The following is a 23,338-nucleotide window of genomic DNA, read 5'->3' on the forward strand; positions in this document are numbered from 1 at the left end:
ATTTTTACATATATATTTTTTCCTGAATTTGCATAAGATCGAGGCATAAAGCAAGCTTATAGTGCAGAGGATTCAGTTTATTGGAGTCAAAGTTTAACAACTTACAATCTGTATTTTTGTAATATATATATATTCATATACGTATATGAAACCAAAAAAGGCTACTTTAGGAAGAATAAATGTACTTGTCTTTCTTTGTTTTTTTTAAATATCATCTTTAGTCCGTTTATTGTACAGAATTACAGTAAGCGAATATCATCCTTGAAAAAGAGCAATATGTTCCTTTTTTATGTCGCAGTGCAACTTACATCTTACACACCTGTGCAATGTACCATGAGGTTGTACACCCCTGAAAGGACACACAGTGAATCTCCCTTTTCGACCTGGTTCTGTAGGTCTAGTGGTCTACACAAAGATGAGGAGATGATTACACAGTCTGTGGCCGCAAATCAGAACTTGTCCTCTGTATGTTTACAGTCAAGTTGCTATTTCACTGAGCAACTGATGGGGAAAAAAAAGGAGAACCAAAAAACGATGAGTAATGTGTAGACCTCCGCAGACCAAGACTGCATTCCCAATCGTCTACAGCTATGTGTATTTAGGAAGTCCAGTTTAGTAAGTCTGACGTTGCCAAGGAGAAAGTTGGGACGGGGAGGCACAGGGAAGTGCTTGCATCATTTAGTTTCTGTGTGATACTCTCAAATGAACCTTTCAAAAAACAGAACTGCACTTCTGTGTCTTCTTTGTTATTTCACAAGCGTGTAACACGATGATACAAACTAAGGCTAGCCTAAAAGAATAACAGTAGAAAGTGAAGCACACCAAAATATAGTGCTTGATGCAACAGGTACTATACGTCTGAGGGCCGTTCACTCCAGGGGGCACAATATTAAGTCCTGAACTCAATGTAGGGCAGAACTGACTGGTATTTAAAAACAGAATGAGATTTTCTTTGTAACTTGTAACTCACTCCGTGGTGGATAATCTACATTTTTGTCACATCCTTTAGGATATGGAGAGAGGCAAATCATACAACGCTGTCCACCCCCACTTTCCAGTTGTTGTATAGCACATGTCTAAACACACATATATACGTATATAGAAGTATTTTCCAAATCTCTAAACAAAAAAGTCAAAACTCATTCTTCAATGGTACTCTGTTGTGATCAATCCTGCAATCATGAAGATTTAGGACTATAAAAAAATGGACAGAAATGATGTTCGATATTTTACCCTGTCCAATTGAATCAGTCCTAGGGCCTTTTCTCATGCAACGCATAACCCGGAGAATGTCTATGGGTCAGGTTTAATGTTTTGGCATATCCCCCCCTCCCCAAAAACAATCAAAGTTGCACAGACTGGTGACAGGGTTTGCTCTGAGTTAACCTGCATCGACAGAAACAGTGTGAAGAGGGGTACAATGCAAAACCTTGGCATAGAATACATCATACTTTACATTATATTCATGACACAAAACATAAATATAGTTATATATTTGTCTTTGTTTAAATATATTAGTTGACTGTACATAAATCTTCAGAAAATGAGATGCCTTTACCTGATATTTTGAACAGCAATGAGAGGCCAATGAGACGGATCCTGTGATGTTGCTGATGAGATGAAAATACATAGAAAGTGCATTCTTTGTAGTGATTGACTCCTTTGTAAATGACTCTTGCTATCACAGTTTAACAAAAAAAAAAAGCACACATTCAAATACATCTCAGTGCTCTCTCTAAAAGCAAATCACAGTGGTAGTGGAACGCAAACATTTACATTTGTATACACGGTAGTATACACATATACACAATCATAGAAAGAGAAGAAAAAGACCAATTCAAATGGAAGGAGAATATAACGGAGAACAGAGATTGGAGTGGTTTTTATATGATTTAAATTAAAACTGTAAATTTGCTCACAAACAGAGGAGTCTAATCTCCTTGTGCAGATAAACATTTTCACAGTTTGAAATTGTGGATACAGAGAATGGTTCTTGTTTGACTGTTGTGGTTGTTTTCATTGGTTCATTGGCAAAGAGAGATTAACCAGCGTTAATGGCAACCTTTCACAGTCTTTAAATAAAGTCACTGAGTTTACTTTTCTTGCACCGCCCTGTCGGATCAACTTGGAATAACAGAGCTATGATATGCAGGGAGAAAATAAAAGAGAAACGGTGAAGGGGGAAGATTGGTGGCTCTGGGTGCAAGTTCATTAGTACAAAAGTACAGTGCTGTGGTGAAAAGAATTCTGCTGTATTGCTGCTACATTGATGCCCCTCCACCCTCAAAATAATCAGAATTAGAGCAAAAACAAAATAGAGTAGACAAAGGACATGTACAGTAACATATCCATTGTCCCCCATTTTCTTCTTGACAAGCATGTGGACTTTATGCTGAGTTCCACAGACAAAAGAAGATTAATGGTTTCGGTTCAGGCATGCAACGGGCACCCTGTGGGGTCCTTGGAGTTATCAAAAGTACACTCATACACATCTCAGACTGTTCCCTCTATATTTACACGTAACAAAGTGTGTTGCTTTGTGTGTGTCCGTGCATGATTGTGTGCGTGAATGTGTGTGAGTGTATGTGTGTGTTTGCGTGTGTGTGTGCGTGAGAGAGCGATAGATAGGTCGAGAGTTCAGTCTTGTCCTCTATGTCACACATGGGTCTCAATAAAGGAGTGTGTGTGGGTCATGATGGGAGCACTCAGCGGGGAGAGATCATCCTGACCATTGGTGCCGGGGCTGATCTGACAGATGTCGGAATAGAGCTCACTATGCCACTGTTTCCATTCTCTGAAGGTCTGGGAGCACAAGCCTGGGTCCTCCAATAGGGCGCAGATTACCGCCAGCTCAGACTCTTTGGCCTGGAGGAGAAATCACCACAGTTAGGTGGGAAAGGATTTTATGTTTTACTATTAGGATTATACAAACACTTTCAATAATTTTCCACTAAACAATGTGGGGGGGTCAGCTATAGGCCTCGAAAGAACCGATTAAAGTATCCAATGGATCTGCAAAAATGTGTGTTTTTTTTTTTTTTTATACAATTAATAAGACGGTTTTGTTGGTGGCATGTCAACGCCAGAACAACCTCCAAATTTGAATGTGCCGAAACTGGCACCCTATTTTATAAGAGGACGGCTTACCGCCATCATCGCACAATGTCAAGTGACGATAAATGTAGAACTGCAAATTGACCTTAATATTATATCTTTTTTTTAAAAACTTAAATGTCCAGTACAACAAAATACATCTATAAAAAAAGAGAAAAAATGGAAAAGCAATAATCCTTCCTGCAACCTATATCATAAATACCAAGTTACCAAGTTTTACTATAAACTATGCTTAATTTCATTTTGAATTCATTATAAGGATGCGGTTAATTAAATTTGCAAAAATTTTAATAGAGATTTGATGGATAAAGAATAATACGTTTATCTGTAAAATAGCTGATTATAAACAAAACCTGTAAACCAGAATAGACAACTTGGGAGGCATCATGGTCCTTTATTATGGTGCATACAGTAATTTGGATTGTTTGGCTTTAGCGAGGTCTCCAATCTAATGATAGCCATTGTAGTTTGTCAGATTGCAGTGTTACGCAAAAAGGACTTGGAACATCAACCAAGGAAGAAACCATTTAATTCTGGTTCTTATCCAGACAAACATCCATCCAATTTCTAAATTGCGTCTCCTCATGAGGGCCGCGGGAGCGCTGGAGCCTATCCCAGCCTGCTTTGTGCAGTCGGCGATGGACACCCTGAACTGGTTGTCAGCCAATTGCAGGGCACGTATAGACCAACAACCAATCACAATCACATCTAAGGACAATTTGGAGTGCTTAATCAGTCTACAATGCATGACTTTGGAATGTGGGAGGAAACCCACGCAGGCAAGGGGAGAACATGCAAACTCCACACAGGAAGGCCGGAGCAGGAATCGAAGCTACAACCGCTGCACTGTGAGACGACGTGTTAAACAGTGCCACTGTGCAGCTCCAGACAAACATGAGTAGTTTTTTTCTTTCCTTCCAACACATCTGTTGTAAGATGATTACATTTTTGGTGCAGTTGCAAATTAGGATTGCTCCTCTTTGGTTTCTCTGTTTGCTACCTTCAAGGTGCTACGTAGTGCTCTGATGCGGTGAAGTCTGTCGTTCAGAAGGGGGTCCCTGACTCTCTGAGTGAAACCTCGTCGAAGCTCCTGTCTGCTACAAGGTCTTGGATCTCCTAGCGCTGTAACGTTGGCTTGTTCCAGGGCCCGGTACAGCTGCTCTAGCCCATCCAATGGCTCAGGCTCACGTCCATCTGACACCCGTCGCTCCCTTCCCTCTGAGACCCTCCTCTCTCTGCTCTCAACTCTCAACTCTGGCAAGTCTGAGGTAGCCAGGGGGAAGCAGAGAACAGATAGCATATCCAAATTTATTGCAATTTCAGATAAGGTCGATACTTGATGTTGTCACTTTGTAAAGAAACACTACAGTACGCTCCTGTACAGCTGCTTGGCCTCCCAAAGTTAACGGTCTTTAGAATACTTTTGGTATACACTTTATCTAACATGGAAATAAAGACTTTGGAAAGTAATTTCACACTGGTGACACAGTACCCATGCAGTGAATGCACATCATTATAGCACAATCATGACAGTATTTTAAAACAGTCAAAAGTTTTATTCAATATGTATTTTTAGACTTTACCATCTGATTAATTGGTAATCGGTTTTATTTTCTTTCAATATCGGCATTGGCCTAAAAAATTCAAATTCATCATCCTTTTATATATATATATATTTGTCAAATATATGACATATTTATGTCTAATACATAATACATATGTATGTATGTATGTATCGTATATATCAATCTTTTTTTTTTACAAAGAATTTTATATCATTCAGTCAAATTAATATACCGGTACACCTATTCTTGTGGATATACTGTATCATTCGTTGTTGTTGTTTTTTTAAAGACAAGGTATACCTTTCTTACCCTCCTCACCCTCGAGAAGATCTGCAGCCTGCCTCTCTGCCTCCTCATCTTCACTTCTCTCCTCCATGTGAGGTGATGAATGTATCATCTTTCCTCCAAATGGGTCCCTATTCCTGGGTAGACTCTGACTGCGCTGCTTATGGGAGTGTCTGTGTGTGTAGCTGTGAGTGTATGGACCACGCTCCAGAGGGAAAGGCCCATCCCGATCCCTGTCTCTCTCTGCGGCATGATGTCTTCGTACCGGAAGCGTAGCCTGCCTGCGTCTGTCCGGGGACATGCCCTGTCTGCCAAATCCTCCATACAGTCCCATCTCACCGGCCATGCTCCCCATTAGGCCACCATAATCGTTTTCTCCTGGTGCTGTCTGCAGGAAATGCAGCCCTGCGCTGGTTAAAGGGGTCTCAATGAGGTCCTGCCAGGAGCGACGCTCACGATGTGAAGACCGGCAACCTGAGGAGTGGGTACTGGTGCTGCCTGTTCCAGTGCCCATGGCCAATCCCTCTCCACGCTGGTCTTCAGCAGATGAGTGAGAGTGCGTGGACTCGCTGGAAAAATGTCGCCCATGCTTTGGCTCTGGAAAGGGGCTAGAAGAATTGACCTGCAGAGGAAGAGGGGAAGTGGAAGAAACCATCTGTGGAGGGATGGGGGAGGTGGAGGCACTCATCGGTAGTGGATGGGGAGACGGGGTGGAGCGCATGAGGCTCATGGAGCTAACAGAACGGGGTATTTGGTTATAAGTGTGGAGGAGGTTAGACTTTGTGGGCAGTAGGATGTGTGGGACAGGTGGGTAAGGAACGTCAGGAAAAGTGGTTTTTAGACAAGACGTATATAAAGGTGGGCAGTGAGAGGAGGGAACAGAAAAAAAGCAGAGCGTAAAGAGACCAAAAAATGAGAGCAAAAAAGCAATGAGATGTTGTTAGATGAGTACCTCAAAAAATGCTGGACATGGCTGTTATGTGGATTAACTGAGAATGGCAATGGGGCGATATTCTGTACTCTTGTTCCTTTCTTTTCAATGTGGTTATTTATTATAAGAAGTGACATGTTTAATGTTCTTCCCATTCCATTTTCAATGTTATACATAAGTAATGGTTCGGTAATGATTGAACACATTAACAAGTTCCAGTATCACCGCTGTTAGTACCCCAGCTATAGTGTGTGAAAAAAATGGTTTGCCCTCTCAGTCTTGACAAAACAAACTTCATCTGATATCAATTTGATTTAAGGTGGAACAATGTCACAGTTGAATGTGGTCTACTTGCTGCATTCTAATGGTGAGACTGTGACTTGGCAACAAAACACGTCATGGGCTTGGCTGCTTCCCGAACCAGATAATCTTGTATTTTATTGATGTGGAGAGCACTTAAAACTGGGGGGGTGTTTTGAATAAAATATTTAACCAGAATGGGACACAGCAAAGACGTTAAGTTTGTACTCACTGATGGTGTGCGGTGGTAAGTATCGGAAAGAGAGGATGGTCCCTCTTGTTTGAGTGTCATGGAGCCATCAACCTCATCTTGATCACTCTCACTCCAGTAGTCTAAAAGTAGGAAAACAAATTTAAAGTTTAGAAGAAACAGAATGCAATTTACATCCAAGCCAGTTTGCCTCACCTTCATCTGGACGTGGTATTTTGTCATCCGGTGTGTAGCCAATAGCAGCCAACCCAAGCCGGTTCATCCACCTTTAAGATATTAAAACATCAAATCACCATTTAAAATAAGAAACTAGCAAAGGTTCAAAACAAGAAACTGTGAAATAAAAAAAAGGAAAGCGGGGAAATGTCGGGTTATACTGGGTAACTGGAAGGTGATGAATAAAAAAAGATTCCGTTTAAATAATTAAAATCATGTCTTTTAACCGTTCAGATTTTTACAACTGACTTCATCTCCGTGATGACGAGACGAAAGCAGAGAGTAAATTAGAGCGATGGATGCAGAAAGAGAATGCTCACTCCTTTCCTTGTCTCTTTTCACAGTCTTTGAAACGATGATTCTCAGATGGCTTTTTATCTACAGCCACACATCCATCCTGTCCTCATCCAGATTCCCTGTCTGTCTCTCAGTTCTGCCTGTCTGTCTGCCTCCATGGCAGATTCAAGCTTATAATGTGTCTCTGCAGACTCTGAATAATCAGGCCGCGACTAAGAATGGAAACCTCAACTGAATAACAGGACCAGGAAACTCATCATTTTTCAAGTGCGGTTTTGATGTCAACAAATTCAGTGACTTAAAAAAAAAAAAAAAAAGTTGGCAAATATATGCAGGGATGTCACTCTTGAGGGGTTGGGAGGTTTTGGGTCTAATGTGAAGCCCCGAGCATGGTGGTGGCCCCTTTGTATTTATTTTCATTTTTATTTTTCCTTTCTCAGCTCTGTGCTTTATTCTCATTTTAAATCCAATATTGCTTTCAGAGTAAAAAAATGCTGAGTTAGTGTATGTTCAAATACATTGGCCACACACGAAAGGAGGCAGCACAAGCGGAGATAGCGCATAGCGCTTACATCATCACCTATTGGTCTCTATTATGTTTTCAGGCACTTGTAATATTTATTCAGATTTTTTATGGTCAGGCTACTGTATTTAATATATTTGTTTTGGGTGCATAAAAGCGTGGACAAAGCGTGAGGAGAAGCAAAAAAGATTCTGACTCATTGTGCCGCCTCCCCTGGCTGGTTCAAGTGTATCACAACATTCACTGTTTTGCTCATCAATCAATAGGCTAGGACTGCCTTTTAAAAGTAGATAGATACACATTCAACATCACAGATAGATGCATTTTTTAGATTTAAGCATAGCTGGCTAGAAACTGTACACCATATTGATAGAAATGGTGCAAGTAATTCTAACTAAGTAACTCACACTTGCGCCGCATAACTGCTGATGCAAAGAAAGACACTTTAAGAACCCAACTGGAGTTTATGGGCTCTCCTTGTGTAAAGTTGATTGACTCAGTTAAAACTTTTGTGAAACACAGGTGCGCACACACACGCACATGCACCATGCACACACATACGCACAACCGCCCCCCCCCCCTCCTTCACACACACACTCACCTATTCATTTCCTCAAGACAATCTGTGGCAAAGAAGAAGCTCTTGATTTTGGGATGGCAGGCTTTGAAGGCACTGTAGTTAGCCAGATAGAAGAATGTTGATTAGTGCTTCTGTGCGTGCGCAGTAGTTTTTGTGTGAAACCGTGTTGGCCAGGCGAGAGCAAATGTGCTTGATTAATAATTTCAGCACTCACAATTTCCGTCTGCACTCTATGGCCCGGTCTATTCTGAACTCAGGGAGGCTGATGAAGCCCTCAGCCTTCTCATCCTGCAGGCAGAGACAGATGGAGAGTTGGTGCATTATTATCATCACCATCAGGGAACAAACTGTTACACAAACCCATACACCAATTTCACTCTTGAATTGTTTTTTAAACTAAATGTGTTGTTTGCATTGGCTGCTTTTTATTGTACACTTTCCATGAAAAGAAAAGTACCCAGCGTCACCTGCAAAATCAATGGGAGAACCGCTACAACCTTGGGCTTTTTGCTCAAAGTTTGAAGTTTAATGAGGGGCACAGAATGTAATCAGATCTTGCATAAACAGAACTCATTACAGTCATTCAAATGGATGCCAAATGTGTAGTCCAGATCTTCCACTTTGCTTGACGTAAAAATAAATCTTGTTTAATCAAATAAAATGTGATTTTGTCCAATTTGTAACATGTATGGATTACGTAGACTGTCAAAACTTACTATGTTAATGCATTAGTCTCACATAGTTACTTTGTTTTCATTTTAAAATTTTCTGTTGGATTTTTTTAGACTGTCTTCCTTTCATTTTGTCAATACATGTGACAAATTAGCGACACAGGTTTGGGGTTCACATTTTGAGATCAACTTACATTCTGATTGGTGTACCAATAGAGGCAAGATTCTTTCAGGATAAACCAATACTTTCGCCATTTTTGTGTAAAGTATCCTTTGGCGTCCTTCTTCTTCCACAGCCAGCCTTCACAGTCACCGTGGCCGAGATCTTTACAGGAAATTCTCCTTCGACTTGCACTAGTGAGTGAACCTGAGGTGGTGAGGAGAAACAATTTTACAGTGCTTTTGGAACCCAGTTAGGCCAGTACAGCCAAATGACTCAGTTCCTATATGACCTTTCCTAATTCCAAAAATGGGGAACTATCGCCCTGGTTCACTTCCATCATCAACCTAGCTGTGCACTCCAATACAAAATGTTCGAATCAGTTATGTATCAACACAGTAATAATGATAAGAATACCAATGTACAAAACACATTACACAAGAAGCATCCTTGTCTTAGGTAAAAGTCTAAAAAAAAAAAAAGATATGAATAGCTACCTTTACTTCTCTTTTTGGTTTTTGTTCTCAGTGAGGTGTAATGGAAAGACTGCAGGACAGTGAGAGATGAACATAATTAGAATTTCTAATAGAGGAAACAACGGCAGAAAAAATTGAATCATTCATATTATTTCTCATAACTCAAAACACAGAGTACAGTACTATGAATGTCAATAAGCATCAACGTTAATATGTAGGGTAGATTTAAAAAGTATAAATGTATTACTTCTCTCCAAATGGAATTAGTCATAAACCATTCATTCTTAATTATATGTACGTCAGGGTTCACCAACTCCGGTCCTCCAGATCATTGTGGAAAGGAGACCTTGAGGACCGGTGTTGGTGACCCATGATGTAGAAATGTAATAAATACATTTAAGGTCTCCTAAAAATTGTAATAAATTATTATGGAGTAACTAATAATGTCAAACTTTTATAGAACAAGTTGGCTATTTTGTTATGAAAATAAATGAATTAACATTGATTTATAAAGAACTAGGCTGAGTAACTGTATGCTAGAACAAAAAGCAACCCTGTGGTGGAAATCCACTTTATTTTAAATAATTTAGAATCCAATTGTTAGCGTAGTGAATGATTCAAATCACTTCTATTCTCATGCATGTTGAGTTGCAACATACTAAGCTTGCTACCATAGCGGATGGGGTTGTTGACCTATCGCTGAAGCCTCTATGGCTTGTTTGAGAACAAGAGTCATTGAATATTGTTTAAAAACAGACAATTATAAGGGATAGTATTCATAAAACACAAAAGTAAAGTGATAAAGTAAAAGTCTTATTACTTTCTTCATGGAGGCTGCTCCTGAGCTTCCAGAGTACCTGTAAAAAATTTGATTGAGATTGATAAATACTGTCTTTCATTGTATACATGTACATGTATCTTATATACAAAAACTAAAAACTTACCTGTCTGTTGTGTCTGCTCGCAGTGTGTCCGCACCTCGCTAAAAGATAGAGAAGGACATTTCTTAATGATCTGTTAAAAGCCTCTATGACCCCCCCAGACAGAGTTATTTTCAGTGACCAATTGTTTTGTGACCTTTCATGTGCTGTAGAAAGCAAATATCTTACAAGCAGCAAAAAGTTAGCTTTTCTAAATAAACTGGCTTTTCGTATGATACCACATTGCACTTTGTTCCTTGTAGGAATGGTGAGCAGTGGAGACCTGCAGGTCCTCTGAAAGATTTATTTTCTTTTTTTCCCCCAAAACCTGTTACAATAAGGGAGTGTTAAAATACACACCAACTGATGAAGACAGTTTTGTCTCAGGCAGTGCAGAGGAAATATTTTTTTTCTCAAAGCCCTTTAGGTGACTAGACATGAGAAATATGTAATGTAGTCTTTAGTCAATCAACTACAAAATAGTAACATATGAAAAGAATATATTACAACACACACCAGATACATGCTAATTGTGGGAGAGCGGAAAGAATCGTGATGTTTATCAGTGTAGTATTTCCAATTGTACATGTACCTTGCTTGGATCTGAGTCACCAAAACAAGTACACCGCTATGAATGTTAGAGAGAGAGGACAGTGTGTACTAATATGCTGGAGTCTGGTGTAGCACATTCATAATTGGTCTAGCTGATGCTGAGTCATACATCTCCACACCTAGAACGATGTGCTTGTGTGCGTGCACTCAAATGTGTGTGTTTGCCCAGAATAAATTCCTATTTAGAATCGGATGTGTCGAAGGTGATGGGGATGTTAGGATGAATCACCAGATAGTCCCTGCATACAAATTCATTTGTGTGAGCTATGTGCATGCTACGTGCAGACGCACACATACACACATGCATGCACGCGCACACACGCACACACACACACACACACACACACACACACACACACACACACACACACACACACACACACACACACACACACACACACACAAACAAATAAATTAAATGTGTACATACAGGCAAAGGATCTGGTGGCTGGTCTAAGCGGAGAGTAGAGGACAGCATAGATGGGCTGAGGGGAAAACTAGGGCTGCTGGGATTGCGGCTCTTGCGCCGAGAGCGTCTAGTGGAGTCCCTTCGGCTTTCTCTACCCGGACCCTCGGGCTCCTCCTCAATGACCAGGATTTTGTCATCGCTGAGGTAACGTAGTAGGGAGTTGTCTGAATCTGTACGTGTAGAAGAGGGATGGCAGAAGTTAGATTATTAGACAGGCTCAACAGAATGGATAGGAGAGGGAGAAAAATGAAAGAGGCCTGCAGATAGGATAGAGCTGAGAGACAAAAGGACATTGGACCATTGGCATTTAGAGAGAGTCTTAGATAAAAACAACAACAACAGAAACTGATAAAAGTTTGGCAAAGCTGCATTATCTGGTAGACTGTGCATGACTCCACGGCTGGGGACATCCTGCTTATCTGACTGATTATGCAGACTTAGAAGAAACCACTGCTAAAATGTCGACTGTCATAGAAAGTTTGAATCTGATCATTTGTTCATTGTTCATATATTTAAACGTGAAAAGCTATATCTGACAAAACAATGAGAAATTGAAGAAAGAATTGCACCCGAACCAGTCCATATTATAGTATTTTAATGTTATTCATAGAATTTCTGGCAGTCGAGGTGAATACAGATTAATTGTCATGCAAACTGTTAGTCACATTGAAATACCTTCATTTCTTCAGCAGTGGCATGAATGCAATGCCCTTCCATTCATGCTTATTTGTCACTATGTTGGATACATAACTTTCGGATATGTATCCGTACAAAATCACACACAATGACCAACTTGAGGATGGGATGTTTTGAGCCAAGTAGGAAGCAAAGCAAGCACTAGTCCCAACTTTTTATCACAGTTTGAGGGGCTGTGTTGGCATGTAGTATATGTGTTAGTATGCGTGTACCTCGGCTCCCTCTCTTGCCCGTGCTGGGTTCCTTGGCCTCGGCCATCCAGTTATATTCAGGAGGCATGGACACAGGTCTGAGGTCACCTGGAACAATCCAACCAGCGATGAGAGAGTCGGCTAAAGGGGGAACGTGGATATTCGGGGTGTTGGCAAGCAACGGTTGAGCTAGTGTGTGGACAAGGGAGAGGTGGACAAGGTGTGCGCAGGTGAGGGACTTGAATGTCATGCAAGACGAGGGCCACAGGACCCACATTTTAGATTCTCTTTCGGTGTAGACATTCCATGTTCCCCCTGTTCTTATGGGGCCTCTCTCCAAGTACTCGTCCCCATAGTGTAAAACCACATATGGTAGGTTCATTGAAGACTTGACTCTCATTTGGCAGTGACTTTGTTTGACCTACTGCCCTCTGGGAAGAGGTACAGAAGCCTGCGCTCCCGCACCACCAGTCTCACCAACAGCTTCAAACTCCAGGTTGTTAGGATCCTGAACTCTCTCCACCCTCGGCTACATAATGTCTGACTGTCTGCTGTATGCACACTTGCTCCATTTTTGCTCCTCTTATTTATTTATTTATTTATTTATTTATTGCTCTTATTATTTGTCGGTGCCTTCTTGTTTTTACTTTTTGTGTTGTTTACTTGAATGTTTTGTTTGTCCATGGAATATAGTATATATACTATAAATATATATTCACCTCCGTGGATGGAAGTCTGGGGCCGGCGCTCGGCCGGGTGGCTTTCCGGGGACGGTGGATGGGGCTCGGACCATTTTTTTGGTAAATAAAGAGCCGTTGACCAAACCCACGTCTTTGCTTGTACTTTGTTAACCCTACAATATAGTTATATACTAGATCTGTGGAATAACGACGAGGCTGACGTCAGGGCCCACGCCCTTGTTGACAAAGGACAAGGAATTTGATCGTTGGATTTAATGATTGGGAGTGACACAGATGGTTTGATAATATTGTTGTAATATGATAGTTATTTGAAATATACTTTATATATCGTTATATGGGTCTGTGGAATAATTAGAAATGCAAATCACGACGAGTCCGACGGCGCGCGTACACGGCGTTGTTTACATAGAGGACGATTGATTGATTTAATGGAGTGACACAGATGGTTTTATAAACGTGTTATTTATGTAATAGTTATTAGAATAACTCTGAATGTTACGTCAGGCCCGTTCTCAGCTCTTCGTTTGTGTTTATGTCAGGTTTGCATACCTATCGTTTAGCCTGTTGTTGCTCGTTCATGTCTGTTATTGGTGTTGGATTTTGACGAATAAATTTGCCCCAAAAGTGCGACTTATACTCCGGTGCGACTTATATATATTTTTTTTCACTTTATTGTGCATTTTATGGCTTGTGCGACTTATACTCCGGAGCAACTTATAGTCCGAAAATGACAGTGTGTATATATAATATGTCTTGTCACCGTGGGATAGTAGTAAACAAAATTTAAATCTCTTTGAAGAAATTGAAGCATGTGAAGAAATTGACAATAAAGCAGACTTTGACTTTGACTGATGACTGAATGTAATGTATTTTTATAAAAACATAAATTGTCTTGTGTTAATAAGTTGCCATTGTGCAGCCCTGGTATGTTGTAATTGGGAAATACAAAAAAATGTAAAGTACTTTTCAGAATGTAATATTGATACCAATTCCCACTAGCTTACGTATTCTGTTTATGTAAGGTGTTATTACATTTTCCTCACTTGCATTCAGAGGAATTGTGAATTGGTTGACAGAGGTTATGTTTATGTAAGGTGTTATTACATTTTCCTCACTTGCATTTAGAAGAATTGTGAATTGGATGACAGAGACACTGACCACTGTACAATTCAGTCATCATCACAACTGCTGCCTTGATTTTAAACATCCTTCTTTTTTATACAGCGCATTTAGACTTGTTTGCTGTTGCCAAGAAAACCATTAAGCTCAGCACTTTGGCAATTTGGAGGGCTCAGCATCATTTCAACGATAAGATTCAGCAGTCTGGTACCACTGCAAAAGTCCAGCACAGCAATGGGTAAGAAAGCTAATCTGATCATTTAAAATGAAAAGTGTATGATTGTGATTTTCTGGCATGAGAAACAGAATGAGATATGTACAGTACAGTATAGTATAGTATAGTATAGTATAGTATAGTATAGTATAGTATAGTATAGTATAGTATAGTATAGTATAGTATAGTATAGTATAGTATTCTGACTAAACATGTTATAGTATTGTAATGCCAGGATATTCACAAACCTCAAAATCATTCAATCATATGATTATTAATTTCATATAATATATTTGTAGTGACACTTGTGGCTGTTTCTTTCATTCCCATTTATTAGTTTCCGTATTATTACTTTTTAATTGACTGTTGTATCAATCTCTGTATAGCAGAACCCGAAACAGGTCCCTGCTTTCATTGATAGTCCAGACAGAGTCCAGACAGACAACTCCTGTGAATGCATATCAATGCAGCTGTTTGTCGTGTGACCCCGGCCTTTCACATCATGACGGCCTCTTGAGATTGTCACATGAAGGAAGAGGATGTCTTGAAGGCTGTCTGGGACAGTGGGCCCTAGGTGGCAAGGGGGAGAAAACTGTGCTTATGAATTTCTGTTTGATTTTAGGGCATGACAGCTCAGTGTCGGGATGCTTCTCAATTGAGAGCAAAAGAAAGTATTGTTTCCCCAGTGTGAGAAAGAAGACAGGAAGTGAAAATTATCCTTATGCTTTAGGATAAATTGTTTGTTATTAGGTCCATGCAACACCCTTCCAACCAGTTCATTGACCCAGACCTTTTGTGTAATGCTGCATCATGCTGACGGGCAAAGAGCATCAGAAGTCTTGTTGGCAGAGGTGATAAACAGCCATTAGAGCAAATGATGAACACATAATGACAAAATGTTGATAACAAAAAGGTGAGAACATTTGTGGTAGAGAACATGCTGTTCGACTGAAGAAACACAGGTTTGGAATCAGGCAAGTAACACAAACATTGAATCTCTTTCTTACCGTGTGTGGGGGTCTTGTCGCGCCTCCGCACGCCCGTATTACGGCTTCTGTCATATTCTGAACCTGGTGGTCCATCTCCCTCCAAAAGTGAGAAGTACTGACCACTGTCCTGGTCCAGGTAGTAGCTGACAGCTTCTGACCCTTTAGAACCAGACTGGGAGGTCAGACTGTACCGGGTGATGTCGTCACATGAAATCAAACCCAACTCCTCCCTGAAAGCACAACACCATTTTAGTCATAGCCAGGAGGTGGAGGTCAGTGCAGAGATCTGTTCCCAGACCCTCACCTGGGGCTATAGAGTCCAGAGACAGGGGAAAGGATGTAGACATCCTGAGCATCCATTTTGGACATGCCTAAAGTTCCACCTGGTGTCGGCGAGGTGCTGGTTGGGCTGGTGGGGACCGGCTGAATAGAAATGAATTGTGTTGTAATTTAGTCGCTTCAAGTACAAGTCGTAGAAAGGAAGATATTTTCCAACTTTATAGTGTATAAAAGAGCATTGATTGAGACAAAAAACAAAACATATACCCCTGAACCTTACAAAGAAGGAACATATTTCCACACACACACACACACAGAAGCTGCCATGTTGCATAGGCTCTGACTGTGCATTCACTATTCTGTCGTTTTGTTTCAAGCCTCTTTGCTCACCGGGTTCTCCGTGTCTGTTTCTATGACAACCGCTGCTCTCACTGAGGGCAGCGGAAAGCTAGCATGGCCTAGTACCTCGGCATGGCTCAAGGACACGTCATTTGTCATTGGGCCCTGCCATGTGAACAAGGATGGCTTGCTGATGTCATGGTAGCTCACATATGCATTTTTAAAAATTCATGACAAGACTTACATACATGTGACTATAGTACGCTTTCAGTGGATTATCATTTGAAAACCTTCTATTCCGTCATCTGCAGGCATTGTTTCTCTACTTTCATTTTGAGTCTTCCTCTGTTTATAGTCAAACAGCTTTTCATAAAAAAATGAGAACTGGTTGGAAAAAAAAAAAAAAACACGGGATGCGATGAAGCAGAAACAAGGAAATAGGTCAAAAAGAGGGGGTGGTGGTGGAGAGGAGAGAGAGCTGTGCTGTGAGAGTGCAAATAGTAATTTAGTGATTACAGTCCAGCATTAGGAAAAGAAAAGTGGTGCCGGGGGTGCGCAATGAGCAGGATGGAACTTCCACAGCAGGTGACATTCCAACATCACTTAAACCATTTGAGTTCAGCCGCATTCACTACAAACTAACTTGACAAATCTTACGCTTGAGCCTTCACAGAATGATGTTACCTATATAACAATGTAAACATCTTTCCTTGCACTTTAATAAATTATCGGACTACTATGTATTTCAGTGTCGGGTTAGAATAAAGTTTTTTTTTTAATATCATCATGCTTTTTATTCAAGCTGTAACTGAGGCATTAAAAGCATCTATTGCATCCATGTACTGTGGAGTATAAAACACTGTAGCGTCGAGAGCAAAATAGGGACAGCAAAAGGGTACATTTCAATTGAGTTGCATAAAGGAGCGTGCAAACACATTTATCAACATAAATGTGAACTTGTCATTTTCTTCCATTCTATTATTCCGCCAAAACCGGGTTATGAATCATTAGACATAGACTTAACTTTATTCATCCCTTGGGATTGCTCCTTCGGGAAATTCAGGTCCAGCAGCATTCATACCGCAAAGTGGGTATATAAAAGACACACAGATAAAGCTGTCGAGGGTTGAAGTGTGTATCTGTCATTTTGTCCAGTGGCACGGAAAAAAAAAAACAACCTTTGACGACGATGTCAAAGAACCCATACGTTTTTACCTATTCAGCCTTCTTATTAACAATACATAACTCACAAATCTATGTGTCCCAAAATAGCAGGCATTTACAAACAGTAATTATTTATACACCTACACATATTACAGATTTATGAAAAAGCGGTCTCCGACAATGAGTGGCACACATGACCAATATGACAAATGTGCTCAGTGTTGGCAAAAAAAAGAAATATTGCCAAGTGGATGTTAACACTGCTCTTCCTCTAGCTCTTCATACACAGCACAAAAAGAGGGAGACAGACGTAGGAATGGAAAAGACAGCCACAGAGGGATTTGGGCCTTGAATCACATGATCATTCTGGGACAAATTGTTTCTTTTTTGTATTTAGTCATAATCCATTGGAATATTTGACACATTTGTGATAAACTACTATAAAGCTGCACGATCCTTCCTATAAAACAAGGCTTATGTATGTGTTTGATGTGAAGCATATTCTGTTTGTACAGTGTCTACCCAAACACTTAAAAATGTAAAATGAGAGCAAAATGTGTCAATACAGAAAACATTGCTCTGCACGGACAACCACGTCAATGATACATTTTGTTCACCATGTGGACACGCATACATCTTGTAATGCTAAAACTGTGTGAAGACACTGTAAGATTTTCTGGAGTCAGTGAATTATCTCCAGAAACTGCTGAGTAGAAGATTTTGTTTCAGATCCTGTAGTTCCTCATGAATAAATTAAGAGCTTAAGTCTTAGTAATGGCGGACAAATCTTAGCAATATCTGTGGGGAAAAGGAAGCAGTGTCTGGATGTGCCATCCATCCATCCATCCATCCATCCATCCATCCATCCATCTATTTTGATCATATTCAGGGTCACAGATAAGCTGGAGCATTTCCCAGCTGTTTGAGGACAGACAACCTGTATTGGTCGCCGTCAATCACGGGAAACAGATTCACACAGCAATTGACACCTACAGTCACTGAGCAAGAATTAATTGCACGCTGGGTTCATCAAAGTCAGCAGTGTGAACCACAACCAGCAAACTGGTCATAAATCATTTGAAAGGTTAATATGAAGTGTAAAAATAAGAAAGCAGAATGAATTCAACCATGTGCAATAACAGTGCTGGTGGTGTACCTGCAAGCCTAGTGGTTTCCATCGCACGTTCCTCAGCAGTGCCGGAGTGGAACTCAAGGTATTCTGTGGCCTCTTCTTCAGAGTTAGGATAACTCCACATGGGTCTTCTCTTAAAGCATTGACCAGGTTCTTCAACTGCCAGCCCACCTGGGGAGCACAAAACACAAGGATAGGAGTAAGTCATTCAAATGTGCGCAAGTCGCAAGGTCGCCTCAATTCGTCACCTTCAAGTCTCAAGCAAGTCCCAAATTGCTGTGGAAAAAAAGTCAAGTCGAGTTACTAGAAAAGTTTTAAGCAAGTGGAGTCAAGTCATTCCTTGGTTCGAGCAAGTCGTAAATCAGGTGATATGCTCAGGCAAAATTTATATTAGCGTGATGAAAAAAATTCACTGATCATAACACAAAAAAAGTGCTTCATCTGGTAAAATTAAATCAATTTACATGACTAAAAATTAAATGAAGAATCACCTGAGTAGACCATGAATTAATCTTATTAAATTATTGTGAATATAATAAAATTATTTCTGTCTAGTTGTAGTTGACAAAAAAGTGTTTGATGAGGTTGAGGTCAAAGTTGTCAAGATCGTCCACGCCAAATATTATCCTTCAGTAAATTTATTGATCTATGGGGACTTCAGTAAAATATTCAAAAGGTTGGAAGCACAGAATTGCCCAAAATGAAGGGGTCTTGTCCACACTAAGACTGATTGCTGGATTGATTAAGATTTGTACCTTAAGAATTCATCACAAATTGCTTCTCATCCACTGATACAAATGTTTTATTCTAAGTTTAGCTTTTTTTCCACTTTCAAAAATTGATATTATTTAAAAAACCCGCATATGAATGTTTGACTGTACTCATTGGCATGCACAAGTGTGTCCACGCTGGTGATACCCGATGCCCACTTTGCGTCAACAGGGAAGGGTGGTGGGAGAGGACAAACTTTTCTATCAAAAGAAAGAGATGTGGGAGATGGACTTAACCCAGCTGTGTGGACTGCCTTGTTTGGTGACGCCATCCCTAACCTGGCTGCTCTGGGCTAGCACCCTGAGACCATTTGCATGCCGCTGACAGCACTGCACTGCACTGCCATCGACTCAATGAACAAAAATAGCTCTATGTGATTGATTACAGGTTTGTTCCTTGCCTGACCACAGATCTGGTTTATGAGTCGCTAAAATCGTGAAGCAATTTATAAATATGATGAAAAACACAAGCTTTATCTTTGGACTTGGAGATTGTGTATTTTTGGTACAGTATAATGTGATCATTAAATGGCTGACTCCTTTGTGCCTGTAGTGGCATTTCTGCTTACTTCATTGTTATAATGCGATTCAGCAAAACACAAATCAAACAAGAACTGTATTTAAAAAATATACATTTTGCCAAACATAATAATGATCACCTTTGATCGACAGTATCAGAGACTCTATTAACATAAAGTATATATTAGGGATGGGAATCTTCACCATCAAAGCGATACGATACACATCTCGATACACTGCCAACGATTCGATGCATTCACGATTCATAGAATTGCCAATGATAAGATGCGATACGATTCTCCAATCTCCTGCGATACGGTGCGATACAGTATGATTTAATTTTACAACATTGCGATCCCGTGCGATACGATACGATGCAACTGCATCTTACAGGTCAAATTGATTTTCCGATGCATATCGGTGAATCTTCCCAACCCTAGTAGAGTGTGTATACTAGGGATGGGAATCTTCACCATCAAAGCGATACGATACACAACTCGATACGCTGCCAACGGTTCGATGCATTCACGATTCATGGAATTGCCAATGATAAGATGCAATACGATTCTCCCATCTCCTGCAATACGGTGCGATACGGTACGATTTAATTTTAAAACAATGCGATCCGGTGCGATACGATACGATGCAACTGCATCTTACAGGTCGTATCGATTTTCCGATGCATATCGGTGAATCTTCCCAACCCTAGTATACATATATCAAAGCATTGTCATTTGTTGTGATGCATAAACACACTGTGCTGTACTGAGAGCTGTTCCAGAATGGGTTTTCATTTAGCTAAATGAGGAGTTAATGAAAATATTGACAAAAAGTTCATCCAGCATTTATCACAAGCACATTTTGATTAATTTAACTGCCCGGCAACTGCCCAGCGACGGCGTCACACACCTGGCTGACCAACTGCCTACCGGATATAACATGTCCTTATCACATTATGCCAACGTGATCACATTTCATATTAAGTGATGAAATATAGCGCCACCTGCTGACCTTTACGAGGAGCTTTTCCACATCAAACCTATTTTGCGTGTAGCTTAGAGTTTGGCACGATAGTGAGTTGGATATGATTTTTTTTTTTTTGCTTCTTTTTTGTTTGTCGTCAGATAAGTTAAAATAAAGTACCCAGTCTTTTGCATAACAAAGGGTGGGAAACGCTTATCTACAAAACAGTATGGATAGACCTGCACACATGCAGGGTATGCATTCAGTCACAAGCACAGAATTTTAATAAAATTTGTTGAATTTATTATATACAGAATCAAAAAACACACTCTTTCCAAGTGTAGTGTATTAGATGAAGTATTGGGCAGGTCCCACTGGCAATGACATGTATATATCAACAATGTTAAGATTTCTTCAAACATGCTCTGTTTATGAAACAGACACAAACTCCATGCTCTGTGATTTACAGCAACCTCTAACGTCAATGAGTCACCCCTCTGGTGGCTTGCAAACAAATTCACAGGTGTGTCAGAAAGGTGCACAGAAAAAAAAAATACTTATGTGCGCACAGGAGCATATGACCAAGCAAGCGCATCAGGATCACAGAAATATCCAGTCCACGTTTTGCCTACGACCGTTTGCTCCAGCAATTTATGGTGTGTATGCTTGATGCAGTGGAAACTGCTCTGAGACTGAAAGAGAAGTTCAGTTTTAGCGAACAAAAGATAAAAGTAGTGAAATATATCCTGATATCTGTACATTGTATTGACTAAATATACGGTAGAATACATTAATCTTTTGTTCAGAATGACTAGTGCTTTTACACAGTCGGCTTGCTGCTGCTTTGTAGAGTGGGTTGTTCCACTGCGCAAAACTGGATGATCATTAGATAAATGCTGCGGTTTATCCTACACTGCATCGGGTGCTCAGCGTTTCTGGGGGTCTATGGGCCCAGTGGGCTGACCCGGATGCTTGATTTCATCATGATGATTGGATGATCTGTCTGAGGCGGAGCGGAGCTTCCACTCATTTGAAAGAGTATATGTACCAATGCCATCGCACAGACACTGAAAACAAAATTATATTAAAGATTACAAACCCCAACTAAAAGTAAAAATGGACACTGCTGCTGCTAGTAACCATTAGCTAGTTCCCAGCTGAGAGCAGAAAATCTCATGATACTTTGCTTGCTTGTTGGTCTGAAATGCTTTAACAATTTTAACAATTGTTAAAGTCACGAGTGTTAACATAAAGAAAAAGGGTCCTATTTTTGTTCCAAGCGCAAGTCTAGGGCAAAGCAGAGTTTAATCATGCATGATGATTTTCTTCCTTTTTGGTATTTTGCTAGATTTAGCACTGGAAGAATTGGCAGAATTTAGCACTGTGCCTTTGTGCGCCCTTGTGGAATGGAAATAGTGTTTTTCCGTCCAATCCTCCCGGGATGGCTCATTTGCATCAAAATGAGGATGGTTGGTGGCGCAGTACGGATGGGTACACCGTGCTTGAAATTGCAGAAACAAAAATTAGACTCGCTGGGGACCGTCCATGACATTGGCAGGTAAACTGCAACATCTCCCTTTTCGGAGGACATACAGTAGTTGGCCGTGCATGTGACATTGTCCGTCGGTTCTTCCTGTCACTATACGTCACTGGCACATATAGATGAACAGGAATACTTCTAATTCATAAAACATTATCAATAATAATAATAATAATAATGATAATAACAATAATAATAATAATACTATTCATAGGGCGGCTCGGTGGTGCACTGGTTATCACGTCCGCTTCACAGTTAGGAGGGTGCCGGTTCGATTCCTCCCTGTGTGGAGGTTGCATGTTCTCTACGTGCCCGCGTGGGTTTTCTCCGGCCACTCTGGTTTCCTCCCACATCCCGAAAACATGCTTGGTAGGCCAATTGAGCACTCCAAATTGCCCCTAGGTGTGAGTGCAAGTGCAGATGGTTGTTCGTCTGTGTGTGCCCTGCATTCGGCTAGCAACCAGTTCAGGGTGTCCCCCGCCTACTGCCCGATGACTGCTGGGATAGGCTCCAGCATGCCTGCGACCCCCCTGGGGACAAGCACTATAGAAAATGGATGGATGAATAATAACAATAATAATAACTTGAGACTATGCACTTTGGCCTGGACATCCACTTTTTGATTTCCATATTATGTATTTTATGTGCCCTCTTTGCATCCATTGCAGTCTGGTGATCCTGAAAGGGGGATCCTTCCATCTGTGGTCCCTTCTCAAGGTTTCTCATTTTTCCCCTGGTAGGGTTTTTTTGAGTTTTTCCTTGCCTTTTTGGGAGCTCAAGATCAGAGGATGCTTTGAGAATAATTGTCAATTGTTTGTCTATGTGAAGCCCTTTGAGACTGCTTGTGATTTAGGGCTATACAAATAAACTTGACTTGACTTGACAATAATAATATAAACACATTTCCAGTATGTAATTGCTTACTGGATTAAGAAATAGATGGAAATAACAAATGGTTGTCCCGAATTTTACACAGTATTGTATTTTTGTTCAATCCGTCCAAAACCTTTTGATAAGTAACTTCGCAGTCATGATTAGTCCAAATTTCTGCTCATGCGCTTCATTCGCTCACATCTCCTGGGGGCTAAACCTCACCTGTCTATAAATCTTAATGACACCCCTGCTAGGCAGCATGTATACACAGCAACCACATAGACACTCCAAAAATATACAAAGCACGTTAACCAGGCCAGTTAGAAAATGTTCACTTTGCAAATATGCACAGAACAGATGGATACAAGGAGAGACTCACCAGGATAACAGCATCACATAAATTGCTGCTGGGGTGTTTTTTTCTAATCCCAGGAGTCTTCATTATTTTCCCAAATGCGATTACCAACACATAATTATGTTGCCTCTTCAAACAATCATTTTGGTTTTGGAGCAACTTCT

General features: G+C 40.4%; 1 protein-coding gene across 2 annotated transcripts in view; it reads right to left on the reverse strand.

Annotated features, from left to right (window-relative positions):
* Positions 1 to 118: 118 nt before the first annotated feature.
* The window catches only part of LOC147061201 (connector enhancer of kinase suppressor of ras 2), a 52,518-nt gene continuing 29,298 nt past the window's right edge, over positions 119 to 23,338 (reverse strand). The window contains exons 9-24 of one of the 2 annotated variants that reach the window (XM_085901290.1): positions 18,179 to 18,325; positions 15,545 to 15,663; positions 15,259 to 15,470; positions 12,239 to 12,325; positions 11,292 to 11,500; positions 10,274 to 10,311; positions 10,150 to 10,186; positions 9,351 to 9,399; positions 8,888 to 9,060; positions 8,237 to 8,310; positions 8,044 to 8,115; positions 6,602 to 6,672; positions 6,428 to 6,528; positions 4,989 to 5,742; positions 4,115 to 4,377; positions 119 to 2,865 (exon numbers count right to left, since the gene is read on the reverse strand). In XM_085901290.1, the coding sequence (XP_085757416.1) occupies positions 2,656 to 2,865; positions 4,115 to 4,377; positions 4,989 to 5,742; positions 6,428 to 6,528; positions 6,602 to 6,672; positions 8,044 to 8,115; positions 8,237 to 8,310; positions 8,888 to 9,060; positions 9,351 to 9,399; positions 10,150 to 10,186; positions 10,274 to 10,311; positions 11,292 to 11,500; positions 12,239 to 12,325; positions 15,259 to 15,470; positions 15,545 to 15,663; positions 18,179 to 18,325 (2,616 nt within the window). In that variant the 3' untranslated portion in view covers positions 119 to 2,655. Of the gene's footprint in view, positions 2,866 to 4,114; positions 4,378 to 4,988; positions 5,743 to 6,427; positions 6,529 to 6,601; positions 6,673 to 8,043; positions 8,116 to 8,236; positions 8,311 to 8,887; positions 9,061 to 9,350; positions 9,400 to 10,149; positions 10,187 to 10,273; positions 10,312 to 11,287; positions 11,501 to 12,238; positions 12,326 to 15,258; positions 15,471 to 15,544; positions 15,664 to 18,178; positions 18,326 to 23,338 lie in introns of both variants that reach the window. The other variant, XM_085901298.1, reaches the window with a different exon arrangement.

The sequence above is a fragment of the Syngnathus leptorhynchus genome, chromosome 2 (assembly GCF_054491065.1).
Source record: "Syngnathus leptorhynchus isolate UIUO chromosome 2, UIUO_Slep, whole genome shotgun sequence".
In the NCBI taxonomy this organism is placed as follows: domain Eukaryota; kingdom Metazoa; phylum Chordata; class Actinopteri; order Syngnathiformes; family Syngnathidae; genus Syngnathus; species Syngnathus leptorhynchus.